Below are 24,939 nucleotides of genomic sequence, written 5' to 3' on the forward strand. Positions count from 1 at the left end.
TTCAACTGCATCGCCACCACCCGCTCAATCACCTTGCCCCAAAATGGCAGATTCGAGACTGGGCAAAAGTTGTTCAGAACTTGGGGATCCAAGGAGGGCTTCTTTAAGAGCAGTCATATCACTGCCTCCTTGAGGGCTGATGGCATCACCCCCTCCTCAAGGGAGGCGTTCACCACTGCCCTGATCCCCTCACCCAGTCTCTCTCTGCTGCCCATAATGAGCCAAGATGGGCAAGGATCAAGTAAGCAGGTGGTTGGCCTTACAGATGAAAGCACCTTGTCCATTTCATCAGAAGGAAGAAGCTGGAACCGATCCCACAAAACCGGTTTGCCACAGACCGCCTCTTACTCACTAACTGTATCCACAGCGCATGGAACACTCCTAATACAACTCTTAGGGCACCATCCTATGCATGCTTAGACAGAGAAAAGGCCTATAACTCCCAGCATTCCCCAGCCAGCAACCTGGGATGATCAAGAAGAGCTCCTGGCCTTCCAAAATCCTTCTCACTTGTAGTAGCATTGAGCCAAGTATCCCCCATCTTGTAACTGCATTTGGTTTATTTTTCCTAGGTGCATCTGAAAAGGGCAACGTCTACTGGGCCAGATGACCGATGGTGACCCCTATTTACCCTGAACATCCCAGAATTTCGTAACTCCTTGTGCAGGACCACACCAAAGCACAACTTCAAAAGTGTGATGCCTTGACATTTAGAGAAGCCAGCCAGCTGAGCAACCTGTGTGGGCAAGTCACAAACAGTAACAACCTTCCACTTGTTCTGAAGAATGGATGGGTGAGATGCACCTTCTTCTGAGTGAACAAAGCCCTTCCAGATTAACTCTGCAGCCGCTGGGCTTCAATGCCTGAACAGCCTGGATCAATGGAAAGTGGATGGGCTTTCAGTACCCCCCAGTCAGTGTCTTCACAGCTCTCTTCAGATCCTTTGGAAATGCAGCCTTCTAAAGCACAGGGCTTGCACATTTTGTCTTGCAGGACCCTCTTCCATATGGATATTTGAGGGCAAGCTTGAGGGGGTGTGTGTTCACTCCACATGGGGCTCTGTTTGTACTCATGCAGTCCTCTGTCCAGAAGATGTGATCTCCACACTGATTCCTGCTAAGTTTCTTAGAATCCCAGTACACAGCCTGACAAATCCCAGGAATAAGAACAGATGAGACCTGCTGGATCAGGCCAAGGTCCATCTAGTCCAGCATTCTGTTCACACAGTGGCCGACCACTTCTTGACTGGGAACCAACAAGCAGGACATGAGCGCAACAGCACCCTTCCGCCCATGTTCCATAGCAATTAGTGTACATGGGCTCACTGCTCCTGGTACTGGAGGTGGTGCATAGTCATCGGTACTAGTAGCCATTGATAGCCTCCTCCTCCAGGAATTTGTCTAACCCCCTTTTAAAGCCATCCAATAGGTGGCCATCCCTGTGTCTTGTGGAAATGAATTCCATAGTTTAACTTTGTGCTGTGTGAAGTCCTTTTTATCTGCTCTGAATCTCCTGCCATACAGCTTCATGGGAGGACCCCACTGTGTTCTAGTATTCTGAAGGAGAAAAATGTCTCCCTCTCCACCTTCTCCACACCATGCATAATTTGTACACTTCTATCATGTCTCCCCTCACCCCCCTTTTTTCCAAGCTAAACAAGCACAGCTGTTACAACCGTTCCTCATATGGGAGTTGCTCCAGCCCCTAGATCATTTTAGTTGCTTTTCTCAGCTGTACAATATCCTTTTAAGCCTTCTGAGGAGTCTTCTAGACCAGCCTTCCCCAACCTGGTGCCCTCCAGATATGTTGGACTACAACTCTCATAACCCCCCAAACCAGAGTAGCTTACCATACCATGGCCTACTGATGTTCATTTGGCCGTGGTGCAGAGCAGGGCCTTCTTCACTGTGGCCCCTACCACGTGGAATGATCTCCCCATAGAGATTAGGCAGGCTCCTAGTGTGAAGTGTTTCCACTGACAACTTCAGATACAGCTGTTTGCCTGGATGTTTTCCTGACTGCTAGCATTGTCAGCTACACTCGAGTTATTTTAACAAAATCTTATATTGTTTTATTACTATTAAATTGATTGACTTGATGGAATTTTATCATGATTTCACTTTGTGAACTGCTTTGGGATTCCTCCCCTCCCGCCCATGAAAAGTGGTCTAAAACATTTCTGAAATACATGAACAGCCCTGCCCAATTGGATGCTCTCCAGATGTGCTGCTCTACAATTCCCTATAATTCCCAACAGGAGTTGCATCTGGAGGGAGCCAGGTTGGGGAAGGCTGAAATAAAACAACAGTGGCCTGGGAGATTGCTTCTTGTTAGATACCACAAGAGAAAGAAATGAGATTAGGGAACTCCAGGCAAGCCCTCAACAATGGCGAATTAGATGGAGCCCCCATTTCTACAGGTAAGGTACCACTCTCACATGCTGAGGACAAGCAACAGGGGTGGCTGTCTCATTCCTGCTTTGCTTGGAAGTACAGAGAAGCATCTGTGTGCCGCTGAAAATAGATGGGCTGGTTGGTCCGATCTGGCACCATTCTTATGTTCAACAGTGCTGGGTGGAGAACAAAAGCACTAATAGGATAACACGCACAGACCCAGTTCACACATAACCGGCAATTTTGAGTTAATTAGGGGCTAAACAACCCAGCGGTTAACCCATGGTTTGTTGTAGGGTTAACCGCTGGCTTGTTTACTTCCTAAACAACCCAGCACCCGGGGTTTGCATGTCACGCTCACAACCTAGGAAGAGGAGAACATTAGGCTGTTTACAGAAAGTGGAACTGAGGAGCGTGCCGGGACAGCGCGTTTGCTTGTTCGCTCCTGCTCGGGCCTTGCAAATTGTGGGTTAATTAACGCACAATTTGCTGTTACATGCAAACTGGCCCACACACCCTTCTGTGTTTCTCGATGCTTGAACAGATGTTACAATCTGGATGGCTTTGAAGCTTCTCTCAGGATCCACGAGGACTAAAAACTCGTTCTATTACATAACAAAAACAGTGCTGAGGCTGATCATTAAAAAAAATATATTTAGCCATTGCTGTGTTGGAGTGATCCTGCGTAGAATTCTACAAGCTCTGCGTATGTATGTACCCACACTTGTATGTACCCATGCGTACCTTATGAGTTCATATTTAGGCTACTTCCTGCCACATCATTAAAAGACAAGCAAAAACACAAATTTTGTCATTCTATGTTTATGTTTACTCTGGCTTCTGTAGCCTCCAAGATGACAACATGTCCTTTTATTTCATTCTTCTTTTTTGGTTAGGAAAAAGGAAAAACCCCATCCAAATAAACGATTTCCAGTACTTGTGCTGTGCATTGCTGGATTTTCGTACCACTGTCCTTCCAAGTACAACCTAATGAATAATAATTAGTAAGCCATGAGTTATAAAAAATGATAAACAGAAATTTGGGGGCTTTCTTAGGTACAGCAAGTGGGCTGTTTTTGTTGTTGTATTGAAGAGAATTTACAACCCTTAAAAATAAAGAAGAAACCTGGCAACACCACCCTCTAGGAGAGTTGTCACAAACGTGCTTTTTAAAAAAACAAACGAAAACCACTGGCACACTTCATGAAGGGCGGTTGAACTTATGGAACTGCTGCTGGCACTTGAAGGGACACTGAAAGTTCTTTTGGTGATGATGCCTGGGTGACGGACCATTCACACACAATGTTGTAACTGTGAAGCAATGAAGACACTTTGCGATCTGGCCCCGTATGGAGCTCCAAAGCTGAGAATCCAGAAAGGTCTAGTTCTTCCGAAAGCTCTCTCAATACCCAGTTCATTCTCTCTACTCAAATTTGTTTCTCCCAGCTCCCCTGACTTTTCACCATAAACCACGTCAATCGTATAGGCAAGCTCATTAACCATAAACTAAAAATAAAAAGAGTACAGTTACCCAGTTAGACCTTGCTAAAACACAGGCACAAGAAACCCAAGCATTTAAATTCGGTTTGTGTTATTTCACAAGTGAAATGCATATAATAAGCCAATTTAAAGCCATTGCTAAAAAAAAGGACAACAGAAAAAGAAATTAACACGGCTAAATCCAGTTCATTAGGAGCCATGGAAACCCTTTGCAAAAAAAAGAAAAAAGAAAAGGACTCTTGTGAAAATCCCTTTGTCAGGGAAGAGAGCTGAAAGAAAAAACAGCTGGGTTTAGATGGACGTTCTAAATTAAAAGCAATCTAACAAGGTCTGTAGGGGATAACAATTTTGGCTGTGTGCTGAAGGCCCCGGATCCATTTCTACCAAGTCAATGTAATAGCACTGAGGGGGGAAAAACAGCTAAAAAGGAAATTCCTCAGAACTGAGGTAGTTTAAGCGATCGGCACGTTTTTCCCAACTTCTTGCAAAAAGGAAAACTGCTATTTACAATCCACCCCCCACTCGCCATGCATAAATTTATAACTCTTGTTCAGGTTTTATGCTTTTGTGACTGGCTTTCTACAAAAAAGAAGGTGGGGAAAACAGAACACCAAACATTTAGCCAGAATGATGCCTAGTTTAGTAACATGGTGTTTTAATAAATAACTGGCTACTTCTAGAAATACTGTGCCTGTGGGATCGGTTTATTGCAGTATCTCAGCCAAGACTACTCCTTCTTAATATCTCTTAATATAAAATTCTTCTACAGGAATTTGGTGTGTGAACAAAAATCCTGACCCTGAGCTACCAAGTAATTTATGCATAAAAATAGGAAAGGACCCCCCCCCCAACAAAACCAAACACTCCCCCATCCTTGCAATACAACATTGGACTGCAATAAATCCCCCTCACTTCCCTCATTCAGTCTCTCTCTTTCACTCTCAGTGGATTGTTTTTGGAGCCAGAAGAAGTCCGCTGGATGCCAACGGCTGTTTAAAATAGGGAGAAACTTCTAGAATAGTTTTTAGTCTGTCTGCAGACTTAACATTCCTTAAAGCGATTTAATTCAATTTAAAAATAAAAATAGAACTATATACATTTATTTGGGAGTTGCCACTTAACTATGACACAGCTCCAGTTGTGGGAAGTTCCATGCAGAAGACCACCAGCCCTGCTCCACATTGACCCAATGTCCCTACAGGTAAAATCTCTTGGCCTCACCTGTTCCCTAAAAGTCTGTTTCTGAAACTTAGTGTAACCCTCTAACTCAAGGGTGGGGTACCTGTGTCCCTCCTGATGGATCGGCCCACAACTCCCATCAGCCCTAGCCAGCATAGCCAATGTTGAGGGATCATGGGAGTTGTAAATCCTGGAGTGCAGGCACCATGACAGTCCCCACAGACACGCCCCCAAGGAGAGTCCAAAAATCCAGGTGGCTACGGTGGTGGTGATCCATACCAAGAAACCAGGTCCAGCAGTTTTCATGTCCACCAGAAGCAGGCCTTTGTAAAATGAACAGCTCTTAATTGCCCATTCCAAACCAAGCCACCCCAAACTACTTTGCATTACAACAGAACAATATATTGTTACTGAGAAAACAGATTTCCTCCCCAGCTACTGTGAAGATTGCAGCCAAGTTCAGAGGGAACAGGGAATTCTGTGTTGGGTGGCAGATAACATCAACGTCCGTGCTAATCCAAAAATCCCAAAGCCATGTCCCTGTGACCCCTGGCTCCATACATCACAGGTTGTAGGCCAAAACATCTCGAGGGCCACAAGTTGGCCACCCCTGCTCGAATGGGACATCTAGGACTGGTCTCCTCATCTTCCATTTGGTAGAGGAAGAATTCCCTAACAAGGACCTTTTCAAGATTCCTACATGGAGTGGTCCACAGAGAACAGCTTGCAGGCAGGCAAGCCCAAGTTACACTGAGACAAGAGAACAGACATTGTATTGACTGGCCATGCGTCAAAGACAAACAATAGGAAGGCTATACCTAGCCACTAGAATGGTGTGGAATCTCTTCTTCTAATCTAGCAAAAAAATCCATGAATGCGGCTGGATAATTTGCTTGGAGAAGAGCAGGAAAGTAAGGTAATTCATGCTTTCCAGAACAAGGAACAAGGTGTATTAGACCAACCCTTCACATTCTGTTTTAAAGACTGGAGAAACCCAAAAAATTAGCTCCACTTCTTTTTTTGATAAGGCATCTAACGTGACGGATACACGTGGGAACTTAACGACACAAAGCGACTTCTGTTGCTTTGGGGCAACTTCTTTCCTTGCCCGCAAAATATGATAAATTATTTTTTTAAAACCCTTTTTGCTTCTGTACAGATAATTTCATATTTCAGAAAAAAAGAAACTATAATCCTTGATACATGCCAAGATAGAACTTGTTTGTTTTCCAGGAAATAGGCTAAAATAAAATTAAAGGAAAGAAAAGGGAGAGAGAAGGAAGAACTTGATTAAAAACAACAACACAAAAGCATAGCTACCTACAGGCCTGTATATACACTTAGTTAACCACATTTATTGTGGTTTCTCAGTCAACAGGTCAGACTAACTGGTCCAAATCCTTGTGTTTTTCCCTTCCTCAAAATTGAGAGTAAGAAAAACTCATTAAAACCAGTGGCAACATAGTAAAAACTGTACATTGTTGTCCATTAACTTACAAAGAACCCACCCCCAAAGTCACTAGATGGTACACAAGTGAAATCAGGTGCCTTTTAGCAATTACTTCCCCCCCCCTTTTTTTTTAATAAAAGTCATTTTTTACGCTCTCCAGCTCTAAAAAAAAAAAAGCGGCACAGTTATCTCCACTGTCTTTGCCCAGTTAGGAACAAGAGGATGCTAAGAAAGAGGGCTGCTTCTGATAGGCCCAGGTGGGTGGCAGAATCGGTTGCTTTTTTGTCCATTTTGTTGATATTCTGTGTTACATCTGTTACGTTCAACACCAATTCGGGGGAACACTGCTGTAACTCACAGCCACTTCCACTACCTTCTCCGCTACTTTCGTCACCTAGAAGAAATCAGAGACAAAATGGTTTTTTTTTAAAGAGGCACCAAATTGCGGACTCTGGGAGCTTGAAGGGAGCCAAATGGACATGGCCCCAGTCCCTCTCATGCATGTTCCCAGCCCCTCCCTGCACAATGCAAATTCAGACAACAGCAAGCAACAAACAGGTGTAAACGCAGAGCAAACAAATCCAGATTATATCACCAGCTCCAACTCTGGTAGGTCAAGCAGCTTTGGAACTTCAGGGCTAAATCTACACACATTATTTTATGAATTGTTTTATTTAGAATGATTTTATGGCTGCCTTTAAGTGTAGAACCCTCTCAGCCTACAAATTTAAACAAAACAAAGCTATGCAAAACAAATACAATAGAAAAGCCACACATAATTATTCACTTAAAAAAACCCTATAAGAAAACCAATAAAACCTGCAACCAATAGACTCTAGAAAGAACAAGGAAAACAAATGGATCTTCTGATTCTTCCTGAAGACCTGCAAAGAAGGGGCCTGACGATCCCCGGATGAAAGCTGATTCTAGAGGTGAGGGGCCACCACTGAAAAGGCCCTCTCCCTTGTACTAACCAGCCTAACCACCCTTGGCGGCGGACAAGTGAGAACAGCCTGTGTTGCTGACTTCAGAGTGTTGACAGAGGAGAAGGCAGTCCTTTAGGCAACTTGGGCCCAAACCATTTCAGGCATTGAAAGTTAAAACCAAAAACCAGCCCTTTAAATTGGGCTCAGAAATGCACTGGCAGCCACTGCAGTATGGGTTGCCATGGGAGCAGACTGCCCAGTCCCCATCAACAGTCAGGCAGCTACATTCTGCACCAGCTGAAGTTTCCGAACCATCTTCAAAGAGCTCCATGTCGAACATACGGTTAAGTCTTTTCTGCTCTGTTCCATTTCAGAAGACTGGTGGAGGAGGAGTTAGAGTTGCCTGCATCCCCCCACCCTCTCCCCAACACACACCATGTCAAAAACTTCCAGTCTATGAAAAGCTAGCATCTCAGGGATAAGGTTTCTTGGCTGTCTTAGGGAGGGACCATAGCTCAGTAGAAGAGCATGCGCTCTACCGCCAAAGGTCCTGGGTTCAATCCCCAGCATCTACAGGTAGGGCTGGGAATGACTCCCGTTTAAGACCTTGGGCAGCCACTGCCAGTGAGTGTAAACAATACTGAGCTATATGGACCATGGTCTGACTCTGTATATAAGGCAGCTTCCGATGTCTTCCTAGTTTTCTACATTCAGAGAAGGAGTTTGGGGGGGGAAGAACCTGAACATAAGAGTCCCCTTGGACAGTCCTCATGGGACAGTCCCTCGTGCTCCTTGTGGAATCTGAAGGTCAACCCTTAATTTTGTATTTGATCAGTGTCTACTCCCAGGTTCCATGCCTCATTTTTTAAAAATTCTGGCTCAGTTTTCTTTAGCTGGTAACTTTGGGCCCCTCCCCCCCTCTCTCTCTCTCTCTCTCTCTCTCTCTCCGCCTAATCTACCTTATGGGGTTCTTATGATGATACAAAGTGAATGGGTTGGGGGAGAACAAGTGGAAAGGGCCGTGGCTCAGTGGGGGAGCCCCCGCTTTGCATGCAGAAGGTCCCAGGTTCGATCCCAAGCAGCATCTCCAGGTAGAGCTGGGGAAACTCCTGCCTGAATCCCTGGAGAGCCACTGCTGCCAGTCAGTGTCGACCATACTAGGCTAGATAGACCCAGGGTCTGGCTCAGTACAGGGCAGCTTCCTATGTTCTACTTGCTGAGCGATTGACATCACTTGAATTCCAGTCAGCCCCACACACATGCAGTCTGTTAGGAACACACAGTCAGACTTACTTATATCAATAAAGTCAACGTCATTCCCATTGTAAGCATTCTTCATCTTATTGGTCATCACACGGAGAGCCATGATTTGCCGGCGAATCACCATGTCCAGTTTTGAAGTGTCGACTTCCACCTCAGGGTTGTTCGCCTGGTTGGCGAGGCCATTCGCCATCACGGCATAGACGTACCTATGGTAACGAAAGCCATCCATCTCATCCAGGATCGGTTGGTCCATAGCTATTAGTCATGATAACTGCCCGGAACCTCCGTGTTCAGGGGAAGTCTACCTTGACATATTAGCTGCTAGGGACAGACCACTGGGGACTGCAGTTGTCTTCACAGCCTTCTCGCCTGCTTCCCAGAAACACACTCCTGTTCAAAATACCAGCATGGCCAATAGTCAGGAATGCTGGGAGTGGTAGCCCAAAACACCTCAACTGCAGTGGCTTGGGGAACGCTGCCATATAGCCTTGTTCACTTGGATCTCCCAACTCCAAAGGGGTCCTGCAGCTTGTCCAGTTGGCCTCATTTGGACAATCAATCAACTGCACTCTTTCCATTCTTCCAACCCCCATGGCACAGAAGCTGAATGGAGCTGTAGCCAATGCTGGTCCCACACCAGTCCATATACCCAGCAGGGACTGATACAAGACCAGTCCAGCCAGCTCTCTTTAAGAGCAGGGCAGGCCTGCATAGACTTCAGGCTGGACCAATCTATTTTGCCTTTTACTAGAGCCCTGAGCAATACCAACCAGACCCAGGTGCAAAATAGTTGCTCAAGCATCTTCTGATTCATTATTACCAGGCAAACTTTAAATCTTAGCCCGGCTGGGATCGGTACATGAATGTTAGAAATATATAAGGCTGAACCCAAATGCACCCTTTATTTTGCTCTTCCATTTGCAAATGGCAGACGGAGAGGTACAGTTCACCTATTTTCCGGGTTGGGGAGGGTAAATTTTCCAGCACTCCTCCTAGCTTGTCACTGTTGCCAGCTGCTGTAATGCCCCTTGGCATAACAATACATCATGATGCTTTGCTGTTCTGGGAGCATCGTCATTATTATTGTTGTTGTTTCATTTCTATTTGGGGGGAGGAGCTCGGGAGGAGCCTGTGGAGAAGGAGTGGCCAGGGTCCAGCTGCAGCTGTGGATCCTGAGCCTGCATTTCTCACTGCCCCTGCCCACCAAGTATTTGAGGCGGGGCTGCCAGAGGCAGGGCTTGGGGATGCGCCAAGCGCAAGACGCACTTCACACTGCACTGGCATCACAGAGGAGGCTGCCCGCGCACAGGAGGCTGCCCGCGCCTAGAGGTGTGGCCAATCCAAGCACTCCCAACGCTACATCGGAACATACCGTGGTGCGGCAACTCATCTCGAAACATCTGAAGAACGTCCTATGGGATTTGCTCTCACCAATGTTCTGTTCTAGCAAAATAGGTGCTCTAGTTACTCTGCAATATTTTATTTAGGACTGGTGGAGCCACTCTACAGGGGTTATTATCTCAAACCTATCTTAATAGGTTTTGTCTGTCCCATCAGCCAGGACAGCTAGGCTGGTGAGAACTAGGGAGAGGGCCTTTTCTGTGGTGGCCCCCACTCTGTGGAATTCCCTCCCGAGTGACCTTTTCCACACCCCCTCTTTGATGAGCTTCCACTGGGCTTTGAAAACCTGGCTGTTCAGGCGGGCGTTTGGGGTGGGTTAGCGTTTTTTTAGAGTTTTTTTTTTTTTAGTCCTCATCCAGGCCACTGTCGCAGTGAGGCACTGATTTAGCACATCCACAGCCTCACCCAATGAACATGAAAGGAAGGAGCAGAGCTGCCTGCCATCGGCATACTGATGGCAACGCGACCCCAAACTCCGGATGACCCTGCTCAGTGGTTTCATGTAGATAGGGACAAAACCAACCCCTGAGGAACCCCATATTGGAGGATCCACAGGGACAAGCAACATTTCCTAAGCACCACCTTCCAGAGCTGGCCCTCCCAGTAGGAGCAGAGCAACTGCGATGCAGTACCCCCCACTCCCAGCTCAGATAGTCGCCCCAGCAGGATACCATGGTCGATGGTATCGAAAGCCACCGAGAGATCCAGGGGTATCAACAGGGTCCCACTCCCCCCGTCTCTCTCCCACCATACATCATCCTACAGGGCAACCAAGGCCAAAAATCTGGCCTGAACCCAGCCCGAAATGGATCCAGATAATTATGGGGAATTAAAGATGGTGTTCAGTAGGGCGAGGAGCTGGGGAAGAGCCAGTGAGTTTTGCACACTCACCCCTCCAAATCTGCCCCCACCCCGCGGCAGCATGAACGAGGGAATGCAGCTTTGCCCCACGTTCCCCCCCCGCCGCCCAATTCAAGTCCAGGAAAGTTCTCCCCAGCCCAAACACAGGAACCTATTTTCTTCTGATCTGTCTGTGCTCCATATGATAGACCAAAGATGGGCAACTTGTGGCCCTCCAGATGTTTTGTGCCCCACCAATTCCCTCCCGCAAATGGCGCCCACCACATGCAGAATGGAGGTTTCGTGCTTCCGGGGCAACCTGAAATGAGTAGAAACACTCGTTTCTGGAACAGGGCAGGTCAGCAGAGTTCTGGATCGGTCCCGATCCAGAAACAAGCATTTCCACTTGTTTCAGGGCTTCCTCTAGGAAGCGGCAAATCTCCATTGCATATGTGCTGGGTCCCACTCACGCAATGGAATTGGCAAGACCCACTGCTTGTGGAAAGGAATCGGTGGGGTGCAAAAGAATTGGCGGGGGGTGTGAGCACCCCCTTAGATACTGCCCGTGTTTCAAGAGGCTGGAAGTCAGAGAGGATGAAGCTGAAATGAAATTTTTGACTTCTTCCAAACCTGCTTTGGTTGTTCCCGTTCCAGCACTCTTCTTCATGGATGTTGCTGGAAGCCATGTTCTCGCTGCCACAGATATTGTTGGGAAGGGAGGACCAGAATTTCTTCGCTTGCTTCAGCTTTTCCTTCACATCCGTCACCTATCGGTTAAATGAGAGAAACCGTAGCCACAGCGCTTCTTCTTTTGATTAGCAATCTTCAGGCCATTGGTCAAACTCATTCAGAATGGTCCACCCTAGCCTTCTCCAACCAGATGCCCTCCAGACGTTTTAGACTTCAGCTCCCATCAGCCTCAACCAACATAGCCAAGGATCAGGAACGCCACTCTCCAGGGTTTCTGGGAGACTGATAGTGGCTCTCTAGGGCATCTGGCAGGGGATGAGCTGCCGGGGATGGAACCAGAGACCTTCTGCAGTCAAAGCTTGTGCTCTTCTACTGAGCTACGGCCCTTCCCTCTCTGACAGTGCTGGAACTCAGAGCCTCCCAACCAACGTAGTTGGCCAATATTTACTTATTTAGAATATTTTTGGAGCAACCCTCCACAGAGTGAGGGCTCAAGGCGATGTACAAATACGAGCAATCAAAAGAATAAGAAACTCTGCAAAACGCTGTTTGTCAAGGGCTCCTTGGAGGCCTCTCTCAGTCTAATCCAGTAGCCAAGTCCAGACACAGACAAATGGATTCTTTTCAAAGCTTTATTCCTCTTTTACAACTTAACAGCTCTACTGTTAGCAACTAGATATGAGGAGCAGAGTACCTATGCCCTAAGTTGGAACAGTTGGCCCCCGTTTGAAAGGGAATCACTGGCAGACCCTGAACTTACGGGCTAGGGAGAGTCCCTCCCCTTTTCCCTTGGATCCTCTGGGCACAACCGTTGTTTGCGCGCCAACCGGGCACTACGCCTCCTTTCTGCGCCCTCCATTTGGCGCCGCTCTCTGCGTCGGCATCGCGCGTCCATCAAGTCTGCTTCCCGCGCTCTGTCACTCCCAGGACTGCTATCTAAGCTAGGAATGCTGGTGGGAGGAATCTCTGTCAGCTGTTGGCCCTGGGAAAGAGGAGCGCGCTCCTCTCCCAGGAGCGACTCCTCTTCCTCAGAATCAGAACTACTCTGGGATTCTATGGGCTCAGTGTCCACCCTAACATTGTTCATGAAAACCAAGGATTGACGGTAAAGCCAGAGAGCGCCGTTAACTATTAAAAGCTCAGCAGAACAATGTTTTTCTTTACCAGTTGTCTAAAGGGCAACAAAGAGGAGACTAGCCTTATCTCGCGAGGGAGGGAGTTCCACAACCGGGGTGCTGCTACAGAAAAGGCCCCATCTCGAATGCCCATCAACTTCATCTCTCTAGGAGGTGGGACACCTATCAGGGCCTCAGATGATGAATACAAATTTTGGGCAGGCTCAGGATCAAGGTTGAGCACTGACAAAACGAAGTCAGTTTGTTTAATTTATATCCGACCTTTCCACTAGAGGTGTCGGAGGAATCTGTCCAGGGAGTGAAATTCACTGAGCTTTCAGCAGCTCAGCCCCCTGGACTCCAGCTCCCTAGCCCATGAGTTGGCCTGACCCCATCTGTATGGGTCAGGCCAACAGGTGGATTTCCATTTGTTTTTGTGTGTTTTTTCCAACCACCACTTATGCAAATTCCAGCTGCAACTCGCACAGTTTCTACAAGTAGTGATCGTTAACTGCTTAATTTGTGCAAATTGCAGGTGTAATCTGAGCAAAATTAAGCAATCTATGGCTGCACTTTGTGTGAACTTGTGCGTAAATGGCAATTTTAGAAAACAAAAACCAAGAAATTTCCTGGGGGCTCCAAGGAAATCCATCAAGCCCCAAAAGGGGCAGATTTCTCCATAATGGCCATCCCTACTTTTCACCAACGATGGTGCATAAGGTGGCTCAAGTATTCCTTCAACAGAATGCCTAACTGACTTCCAGTATTCATCATCATCGCAAGCAGGGAACATGATAGCCCCACCAGATCGACCAAATGGCCATTCTGGAGCAGCGTCCTGTTTCCCATAGTGGCCAACCAGATGGGCAGCTCAAAGGCAATGGGCCCTTCTCACTGTTGTTCGACAGCAACTTTCTAGTTCTCATGGATTCAAAGATGAGCTTCAGAGCATGCAAACAGCTTGACATCTCTGATGTCTGCACCCCTGAAGGGAAAACCACTACTCCATTTATATTGGGTGCGAGGAGAGGAATCCCATTTTTGGACGTAATTGATTGCATGACAGGTCTTTGCACACTTACCAGCCTATCTAAACTTGTGCCCGCTGCCGTTGTTGGCCGCTCCTCTGGGTTGTAGGGTCTAAAACGGGCGCTGAAGCTACTTTCCGAGGCTGAGCGAGATGTTCGACTTTGTGCCAGCATCTTGGGCTGCCCACATCCTTGGAATACCTAGGCCGAGGGAGACATAACAGCTTCAGAAACTAGTTTTTGTACAACTTTGCTCTTACCTGCCAGAATTTCTTATGGGAATTATACCTGTAGTCTGGAGTTAACATACTAGGCTGTGTGTATTTTGGGGGAGATGTTTTCTGAGCCATCTCAGCACTTACTAACTGACAAGTTTAGTATCCTGCATCTTACAATAACATTTTAACCTGTTCATGGCAGATAATTAATTCTGGATGCATCTGTATTCCTCTCTCTTTCAGCTTCCTGTCTCACATTTTCAAAAAAGATTGCCCCCCCCCATACACACACAACAGAACTCCAAGTGACCTGACAACCCAAATTGCTGAACAACCCACATCGTAGAAGGCAATTAAACTAATGAGAGTTTTAAAAAAATTGCATAGTTGACATTTTGCTGTCTTTTGATTTGGTTGTTGTAATTGTATCATGTTGTTACTTTTATTATGTATTTTAATACTTTTGTATGTCACTTCGAAGGCCTTGAGCTGAAAAGCAGCATAAGCAGTAACATAAAGCAACATATGAAAAATCTTGTAAATAATCCCTTAAAAGTTACTAGCCTGTGATTTTTTTCCATTAGCCTGCATTTCCATGCTAGCCACAGAGGAGGGATGAGGTACTATACAGCTGCCATAGGAAAAAATAAATGCCTTCAACCAAGTGGGCTGGCCGAGGAGGGATGGGGTGATCTGTTTCCCGCCTCCGCCAGCCTGCTGCATTTCTCAGCTGGTCACAGAGGAAGCCCAGAAACCAAGGAGCCTGGTTTGGGAGGGACAGAGAGATCCCACCCACTCGCCTGCATGGAATTCCTAGCCGCCTCTGGCGACCAGGTGAATGGTTCAATACAAGGGCATATAAGACTTAACATTTCATAGTCCCATTTGCAAACAGCGAAAAGAATCCTCATAACTGGAGCATCCGTTTATCAGCACCTCCTAATGTATAAGCAGAATCAATTTTCAGAACCCCCTCCAAGTAAAAGGATGCCAATTGAACTATGAGGACTAGGCCATAATCTGGAAGTTCTCTTTCTCCCTCTCACACCACTCACACGGGGTCACTTCCAACACTCAGCCAACGGGAGGCAAAGCACTTCCCAGAATGCCTAGAGGATACTGAAGTTTGGGACACTGGCAGCAGAAAACATGGAGCCCAGGCAACTAAGCGCCAGGTATTTTTCTAGCCCTGGATTTTCATCCTGCTGGGCATGACACCCACCCCTCCCAAGCCCTCTCCGTATGCAATGCAGCCTTGCCATACCTTTTGGGAGACCTGCATGCTGTTCTCCTGCATGTTCATAATGGCGTCGGAGATCTTGACATCAATGGGGTCCATGACCGATTCAATGTTGAAAGGGCCCTCCAGTCTCTCAGCTACCATCAGCATCGAGTCTAACCACAGAAAACAAGAGAGGAGCGACAAGTGGTTGAGTGGAGACTCCGCCATGGCACATGCCAGACAATTCCTGCCCGATTGCTAACATCACCTCCGGAGGCTCTTCCCTGTTCACAAAACACGCTAACCCGCGCTCAGTGGTTGAGTGGGGGTTGTTGCTGAACTGTGAGTTATCATGTTGTCTGGGTGCAGCACATTTTCCGCAGGCTGGGTTATCGTGTTGCCTGAACGCAGCCCAAGTGGCTTGTTAACCATCCAGTGTGGCTTCTTAACCACCCCGAACAACCCAACAACAAACCACAGGTTCTCAAGGTGGCTTGTTGTCGAACTATGGGTTGTTTGTTGAACTGTGGGTTATCGTATTATCTGGACCCAGCACATTTTCTGCAGGGTGGCTTGTTAACCATGCAGTGTGGCTTGTTAACGACGCTGAACAACCCAACAATAACCCATTAGTTCTCAAGGTGGCTTGTTAGAGAAGAATAAGCCACACTGCAGGGTTAACAAACCACCTTGCGGAAAATGTCCTGGGTTCAGACAACACGCTAACCCATGGTGCAACAAACAACCCACAGTTCAACAACCCACATTCAACCACTGAGTGTGGGTTTGCATGTTGTGCAAACCCAGTCAGTAGTGCAATGGGTGGCTACCAGGGAAAGAGCCTTCTCTGTAGTGGCCCCCTCTCCATCGAATGCCCTTCCCAAAGAGATCTGCCTGGCATCTTCGTGGTGGACTTTTAGATGCCAGGTTAAGACCTTCCAGCAGGCATTTAATTTTTAATCTGTCACTCTGATTATTAACTTTTCTCCTGACATTATTTTTAATGTTTTAATATCTTGATATTTTCATGGTTGTATTTATTGTTTTGGCTATTTTATTGTTTGGGCTTTTTATGATTGCAAACCACTCTGAGGGCATCTGCCAAATGGGCAGTACATCAATTTAATAAACAGACAAAGTATATCTATCATTTTTCCAATTCTTGCTGCTGCTGCTTTTTCTTTTTTTAGCACAAGTCCCGTTCCCATGTTTCAGATTTCCTCCACGCACATACCCACACCCATGGCTCCAGTGGGGTCATCTCCAAAACAGAATGAGGGTGACAGAAGAAACAGAGCACACCATTACAACCTTGCATTGCCCTCCCCACCTGTATGAACTTATATCCCCGACTCTCACTTCCTCTCCTGTCCATGTGCTTGCTTTTCAAAAAGTTTGGGGAGCATGCAGGACAGCAAGACAGCTGTGTGCCTTCCTTCAGCCTGTCCTCCACATTTTCTCTCCCAATGTCTTGTGCCATCCAAGATAAACTTAGGGTAAATCGAGATCACACACCATCCACACCGATTCCATTAAAATAATTTTCCACGAAAAGGGACTTCTATACCCACTTGAACCTTCAACCCATTTGAAGCTTCCTGACGTTTTCCTCCCTGAGTCATTCCATGCAAGTCATTCTCCTCCCCTCTACTCAGAACACAATAAGCAAAAGACACTAGGTCCTCCCAGATCTCTAGATTGTGGCCCCATCGATTCTGCCTTGCCTTATGCCCAGCACTTCTATCTACTGTCTTCTCAAGCCCTCGCCTCCCGTCTGTAGTTGCCCACGATTAGTGCAGGGGAGAGCCAGGGGTTCTGAAATCATGCAAATAGGTGTTGATGCTGGTAAGCTACAGATGTCACAAAGATACAAAGTGGCTTGCTTACTCTGCCAGCCTTGCTGAGTTTTACCACACTACAGATCTACACTACAAACTAGTGGGGGAACAGGATGGACAGATACCTTAGGGAGCTCCTTCTCCCCTGCGTCCCAGTCCGCCACCTAAGGTCCTCTGAGGGCTATTTGCTGTGGCTGCCTAATGTGAGATTGGCAGCCACACGCAAGAGAACCTTCTCCTTCGCCGCCCCTCAGTTGTGGAACGACCTGCCAGTTGAAATGCGCCTGCTGACCTCGTTGAAGGTTTTTAAGCAGGCATTAAAGACTCTGTTATTCCGGCAGGCCTTCCCTGTTTAGAACTCTGGTTCCTTTTGCTGACTCTTGCATACTGTTTTTTTGTTTTATTGTTGGATTTTTAAAAAAATGTTTTTAGTTCAAAGTTGTTTTTCGATATATTGTCCGTATGCTTTTATGTAAATGGTTTTTAAACTTTGTATACTGTATTTTAATGGTTTAACTTCTATAAACCACCCAGGGAGCTTCAGCTATCGGCTGTATAGAAATGTAAATCATCATCATATTTGGAGTCACTGGTTCACCAATTACAGTCTATTCTAGCCTTCCCCAACCTGTTTTGGACTTCAGCTCCCAGGATTCCTGACTGTTGGCCATAATGTCTGGGACTGATGGGAGTTGAAGTACAAAAGATCTGGAAGGCACCAGGCTGGGGACAGCTGGTCTATTACTTCCCATCCACCCAACTTTCCAACAGCACTTTTCCAGCTCATGTAGGTGAAAAAGGGAATGTGAACAGATACGCAGAAATGTGGAAAGTTACTTAGGGAGATATCTCAACATTTCAGAAACCAAAACGAAAGGCTAGAACTTCTGCTTTTCATGCAACTTTCTGCTTCTCCACACCAGTACCTCTTGTGGGCTTCCTCCTCCCATTATTCTATGCTCCCCACCCAGTTCGCATGCTCAGCCCTGGGGGCAAAGATTCCACTCTTCAAACTGTACCCTTCCCTGAAATGTTGCAATCAGAACAAATTATCTAAAATAAATAAGACCATCTGCCTTCTTTGCATCGTTTACTCATGCTGCGTTTCAGGTTTTCCTGTTTAAAAAATAAAAGTAAAGAAAAATTGGAACACACACATACTTTCAGCTAAAGGGGTCTTCTGTCGTTCATATTTATTTAGAACCTTAGTCCATCAAGGGCAAGCATCATCAAGGAAATTTGAAGGAAAACAAGCATTTTAAGACCACAAGAAAGGACCCTGGGCTTTGTAGTAGGGTAGTGGCCAGAAAATCATCCCATCCCCCAACCCCCCGGCCACTAGTTTTGGGAGAAAACCCCAAAAGGATTCTTGGCTCCCAGGAAAAATTGATATTGGACACGTTAGGGTGTCACGGAAAGCCACAGTTTTTTAACATGATGCCTTATTGTGAGCCAGACAACACGCTAGAGTGTACAGCTCAATCGCTTCTGCTTGGCTCCTCCTGCTAGCAGGAGCCAGGGAGCCTCCACCCCTGGTTTGTTTAGCGGGATGTCTAAACCAGTAACTCTGGCTTGTCTTTTCCCAGGCAAGCCAGAGCTGTAAGTAGCGATGCCGTCAAATTTTGTAATTAGTTGGCTCATCCGTTCATAATGCTCACCTTTGTAGCGTGCCTGGATTGATGCATTACCAATTTGCTATTACGTTTGGAATTGACTCTGAGCTTTGGAGTATGTGCAGCAAAGTAGCACACAGATCCCCCCACCCTTGTTTTTCAGTCACTGTACCACCTCGAACACCCCCAGCCTACCCTGCAAACTTACTTGAAGCAGTCTCATTAGCTGCTTCCTTTGTTGTCGCCACCACCACAGCTCTGGCTTTGAGGAGAGAGAGGACAACTCAACAGGTCGATCTTCGTAACAGGACAGAGAGTAAGCACCACAAGACATCATCGCGCAGGCAGGCCACGTGAAAACAGCAATCAGAACGGGGCCACGTGACATCACGCTGCTCTACACAATTTCAAATTACAGCTTCCAAGATACACCTTGATACTCCGCATGCGCAAAAACGCATATACACGGAACAGGTTTTTGTATGAAAGGAGAATTCTTGTCGGCGCTCACGTGGACAAATTCGTTACTTTCTGAATGAAGAACGAATTCTCTCAGGGGAAGTTTACCCAACAGCAGCAGGCCAGAGATTCTGCTTGGGACATAACACTGAATAAACCAGGAACGGAGGATCCCTGATTTGTTTAGTCGCTGCTGCTGGCAGAAGCAGCAGCAAGCCAGAGCAGCAAGCCAGAGTTTCTGATTGGGATGTAACGCTGAATAAACCAGAAACGGAGGATCCCTGGTTTGTTTAGCTGCTGCCGCTGGCAGGAAGAGCAGCGAGCCAGAGCACCGAGCCAGAGTTTCTGACTGGGAGAAGCCATGCTAGAGGGATCGAGCCGCGTGCACCAGTTTACTGTGTAGACATGTAAACTGGGTCACTGCAACAAAGCATCTCTTTTCCCTTCAAGACCGCCAGCACATCATAGAAGCACCTACTAAACACAAATGCCCCCCGCACCAATCCCAATTGTATGGCCTCAGCTAACCAGGAATTGCCATCGACTAAACGCCCAGCAAGCAAAGGAATAGCTTGGCACAAGAGTAGTCTGAGATGGGACTGTAGCCGGCTCCCAAAACACTCAGCTTTCACCCTTCTGAGTAATGATTGCTACGATGAATGTCCTTCATTGTACTGTGAGGGAAGAGGGGGGAAAAACGCTTTTGATGTGCCAGCAAAATGGAAGCATTTGGGAACCAAGCAAAGCTTGCCTTAGTTCAACCTTCCCCAACTTGCTACCCTCCAGATGTGTTGGTCTACAACTGTGATAATCCCCAGCCAGAATGGCAGCACTGGCTGGGGATGATGGCAGCTGCAGTCCAACAGGCTGGGTAAGGCTGGGCTAGGGGAACATTCAACGTTGCTCGAGTGAGCCAATTGGCCATCCCTGTTTACAACCAAGAGGAGCAGCTTAATTGTAAAAAAAATCTCACCATGCACACAAACATAGAAAGTGCTTTGTTTTCTTGTTGGTTTATCTTAAAAAGGAAGACATACTTCCCTTGGCCCAGGGGGTGGGGAACGGCGTCAGAGCAATGAAATGTTTTCACCACAGACTATGGGGTTAAAAGAAGAGGAGGAAAACGCTCCTTCTGGTTATTTGGCGTCTTTGTGAAATCCGAGCTAGGCAGGTCGTTCGCAAGTTCCTGGGGCTGCCGTGTGAATTGGGGCCTCTGTTACTTGCGGTGCCATGGCATCGCACACATCACTGAGAAAGAATGCAGGCCTTGCTCCGACAAGGGAGGGGAACGCACTGCCAGGGCAGCGCTCTAAAGCGCAAGTGATTTCGCTGTTGGTCTTGGAGAGCATATTCAGCTAGGAACTCTTCAGCGGCGGCAGACGCTGATAAGGAAGTGCCAAGGAGAAAGAAACTTTAAATGCACGAACCAACAAAACGGGGGTGGGGGAAGCCATTAAAACCAAGGTTGTCACTTTTCAAAACTGAGGACTGGAGGGGAAAGAGAGACGTTGAGGGTGTGTCAGAATGAGAGCTGAACCAGCTCTTACCTCCTGCCAAGATCTGGCTGGTGCCTGGCCAACAAACGGTGACGCACCGTAAATCCCCCCTGGCCGCAGCATTTGACATTGATCACACTGGCGTTCAAGCCGACGACACTTTCACGAATGCATTTGACAACTGAGGAGGGGGGCGGGGGGGGGGGAGAAGCAAGACGCTCCAGGGCAGAGCTTACAACTGTTTTGCCAGCACCACTGCTCCACATTCCTTTACCTCAAGGAACACCTTTCCTCACATGTACATCCCCTTCCCCTCCCCAAAATTAAGGCCAGGCGTCTGCTGCCTTCAATTAACAAGTCCATTCTGTACATGCCGAGAGCAGGGCATTCTTGACAGTGGCACCACAGCTCCGAATCTTTTTCAGCAGGGCTTATCCTTCTATATGCTTACTAATTTTATCTTTAGTAATGCTTTCAACCAATTTACCTGGAAGAGACGTTAAGCTAACCTGCCTGTAATTTCCCAGACCCCACCCCACGCAGATCCCTTTTTAAAACTACTGTTACATTGGCCATTTTCCAGGCCTCTGGCACACCTCTATCATGTCTCCCCTTACACACCTTTTCTCCAAGCTAAACAATCCCGGCTGCTGTAAATGCTCCTCATAGGGGAGTTGCTCCAGCCCCTTGATGATTTCAGGTACTCTTTTCTGCACTTTTTCCAATTCTACAATATCCTTTTTTAGGTGCAGCACGCAGCAGTCGCACCATAAGAGTTAACTGGCCGTGGGAAGATAAGGGAACACCATGACCGAAAGCAGAGGGTGGACAATACAAGCCCACACACAACTCCAGCCCGATTTATATTGCCACCAGAACCATTTTTAAAGCTCTGGTGGCAGGAGTCAGAGATAAGTGGAGGGCCTCTCTGTGCCACAACCCAGCTTCAGAAGGAACACATCTCTCCCTACAACTCACTGCGCCTGAGCAAACGCTCCAGCACCCCCTTCTCACAAGGAGCTTTTCCTCTTGAGCCCTTGTGAGCGGTGTGCAGACTTCTACAATTAGCAGATTGTCCTCTCCTGTCCAACTCCTTGGCACCCTGCCTTCTCTTCTGTAAGATGCCCCCCCCCCGGCCCCCCACCATTGCTCCTTTTTTGCTGCAACTCTTTTCAGTTCTGAGCTCTTCTGATTACAGTCCTGGATGAATTAGCTAGTGTGTTCGCATCCTCTTTGATGAAAGTGGGTTTCTAAGACTCTGTGCAAAATACCAGGACAAGGCAAACCTCTGTAAGAAGCTCTAGGAAGGGGATACATCAAATTTGTACACCAAGTAACATTCTGAAAGATCATTTGCAGCCCTGCCCAGAGGACCCCAGCAAAGAAATCCAGGAAATTTATTAGGCCTTCCTGCTTGCATCACGGTCACCCAGAGGCGATGTCTACTTTCCAGAGGTGACTGACAGAGTGGGTAGTTGGAAGCCTGTGTCATTCGATATTTGGGAGGCACCAACAGCAGCATATTTTAGGCCCCTCTTAAAAGACCCCCGCTTAAAATGGAGGAGGTGCAGAGAATGCTGATTTGCAGATGACACAAAATTTGCAGATGACACAAAATTGGGTGGGATAGCTAATACCCTGGAAGACAGAAACAAAATTCAAAGTGATCTTGACAGTCTGGAGCGCTGGGCAGAAAACAACAGAGTGACATTTAACAGGGATAAATGCCAAGTTCTGCACCTAGAAAAAAGAAACCAAATGCACAGTTACAGGATGGGGGATACGTGGCTCAATGCTACTACAAGCGAGAAGGATCTTGGAATTGTTGTAGATCACAAGCTGAATACGAGCCAACAATGTGAATGTGGCTGCAAAAAAGGCAAATGCTATTTTAGGCTGCATTAATAGAAGCATAGCTTCCAAAACCCGGAAGTACTAGTTCCCCTCTACTCAGCATTGGTTAGGCCTCATCTGGAGTACTGTGTCCAGTTCTGGGCACCACACTTGAAGAAGGATGCAGACAAGCTGGAGAGGGTTCAGAGGAGGGCAACAAAGATGATCAGGGGACTGGAAACAAAGCCCTATGAGGAGAGACTGACAGAACTGGGCATGTTTGGCCTTGAGAAGAGAAGACTGAGGGGAGATATGATAGCGCTCTTCAAGTACTTGAAAGGTTGTCGCGGAGAGGAAGGCCAGGATCTCTTCTCGATCATCCCAGAGTGCAGGACACGGAATAATGGGCTCAAGTTACAGGAAGCCAGATTCCGGCTGAACATCAGGAAAAACTTCCTGACTGTTAGAGCAATACAACAATGGAACCAACAACCTAGGGAGGTGGTGGGCTCTCCCACACTGGAGGCATTCAAGACGAGGCTGGACAGCCATCTGTCAGGGATGCTCTGACTTGGATTCCTGCACTGAGCAGGGGGTTGGACTCGATGGCCTTGTAGGCCCCTTCCAACCCTACTGTTCTAAGATTCTATGATTCTATTCTATGACCCATCTCTTTACCCAAGACTTCCCTGCATAGTTATTTATTTAATAGATTTATATACCGCTTACCATATTTAAAAATATCTCTAAGCGGTTTACAAGAAAATGAAATACATTAAAATACATTGTGCTGCCTAGTTAAGTTGTGTAGTAATTATTGTGCTTTTAGCTTTAGTTTTAAATATTCTAAACATTTTAGCAGGTGAGTTGTTGTGTTTATCATGATGTATCATGATCTCTGATTTTGTAAACATGGAGATGCCGTTAGATATAATAAGCGGTATATAAATTGCTTAAACAAGAAAAAGAAGAAGTAAAGTTTTTTCAAAGGTCATGGGTTCCCACAAAGAACTGGGAGAATTGTATTTCTGAGAAAAAGGTAGGGACATTTTCAAAGCAGCTTAGAACACATTTCCCAGAGGGGGTTACATATTCCCTCCTTGCTCTATCAATGATATAACTAGCCACCTTGAGGCCTGGAGCAGGAAATTCCAATGCCACTCTGGATGGAACTAAAAATATGCCAAAGCCGAAATGCTCAACAATTAGCTGCCTTCAACGGTAACACAGCCCCACCATCACCACACACACAGAATCTGAAGCCAGGTCAAAAGAGCACTGCCCCAAGATGAATAGACATGACTGTCATTGCGCTTGCAGTCTTGGGAATTACGGGTATTGTAGCTTTGCCAGACTGCCCATTGGAAGCCTTTAGTCTGCCCCCAAAACTATCAATCATGGCACTGGGAAAGGGGAGCAAAGACAGCTAAACTTGACAAATACACACAAGCCCTTCAATAAATGGAGAAGCAACACATCGCCATAAATTTGCCATTGTTTTCCTTTCAGAAAAGCTGGACTATTTAGTTCCAGGGTTTGGAGCTTTTCCTGTTTTTGCAACGTAGAGTCCTCCTTGCGTGAGGCATCGCCTTTTCTCGTGGTGGGCCAAATCCAGCCCAAACAGGTCTCTCCCTTCCGTGACCAGCTTGGTCCTCTCTGTCCACAGCGGGCTTTGTCTGGTTTTGAGTCACGCCCAGCTCCTCACCTATGAAGTTGTTCCACTCCGTGTCCAGCTCCCCTTGGCTGGCGAGGCATCCTCGCATGACGTTGAAGCAGTAGTTGTAACACGGCTTGACGGCAACTAAACCCCGGCAATGTGGGCAGTACATCATCTTCAGCAGCGCTCGGACACCCTGTGGTGTGGGGTTGACCTTTGGGAAGAACAGAAAATAAAGGGGAGGAAGAAGAAGCACAGACAGAGGCATTATTATCAGAAGCATTTAACTGTTTTATGGTTTTAGATTTTAATTGGTATTAGCTTGTCCACAGTTTAATATGTTTCGAGCTGTTTAAATTCTTTATTGTTTTATACAATACATTTTATCTGCATGCTGCCCTGAGATCTTAATGATATAGGGCAGGATACAAATGTTTTAAATACAAAAAGAAAAAATAAAAGAAAATTATCATCATCACCACCACCACCACTTACAAAGCACCTACACTTTTCTAAATGCTGTACAGATATTTAAAAATACGACAGACCCTGCTTGCAGACTCACAAACCTAGTAGGCACGACACAAGAGGAAATAGGAATATGGAGGGAAGAGGAAAGAGGAAAGCAAGCACTGACAGCTCTACTTCTCTGTGTGATGGATCAGGAGAGGCTTGCCTTACCTGTGCAATTACGTTCTTCCTGGCAAGTGGCAGGGGGATGACCTCTCAGCAGTTCTTGGATCACCTGACTAATGGCAGAAGGCAAAGTGTGCCCCACCACCACCAGCGCCACAAACCCAGGGAAATGTATCACATTA

General features: G+C 46.7%; 1 protein-coding gene across 1 annotated transcript in view; it reads right to left on the minus strand.

Moving 5' to 3' along the window:
* Positions 1-3,034: 3,034 nt before the first annotated feature.
* GPC4 (glypican 4) overlaps positions 3,035-24,939 on the minus strand; it is an 87,995-nt gene continuing 66,090 nt past the window's right edge. The window contains exons 4-9 of the mRNA XM_084813590.1: positions 24,170-24,335; positions 15,268-15,398; positions 13,840-13,986; positions 11,583-11,719; positions 8,742-8,917; positions 3,035-6,916 (exon numbers count right to left, since the gene is read on the minus strand). Of these exons, the coding sequence (XP_084669716.1) occupies positions 6,708-6,916; positions 8,742-8,917; positions 11,583-11,719; positions 13,840-13,986; positions 15,268-15,398; positions 24,170-24,335 (966 nt within the window). The 3' untranslated portion in view covers positions 3,035-6,707. The remainder of the gene's footprint in view (positions 6,917-8,741; positions 8,918-11,582; positions 11,720-13,839; positions 13,987-15,267; positions 15,399-24,169; positions 24,336-24,939) is intronic.

This window comes from Heloderma suspectum, chromosome 9 (genome assembly GCF_057233095.1).
Source record: "Heloderma suspectum isolate Gila_16-S chromosome 9, 16-S_ref, whole genome shotgun sequence".
Lineage (NCBI taxonomy): Eukaryota > Metazoa > Chordata > Lepidosauria > Squamata > Helodermatidae > Heloderma > Heloderma suspectum.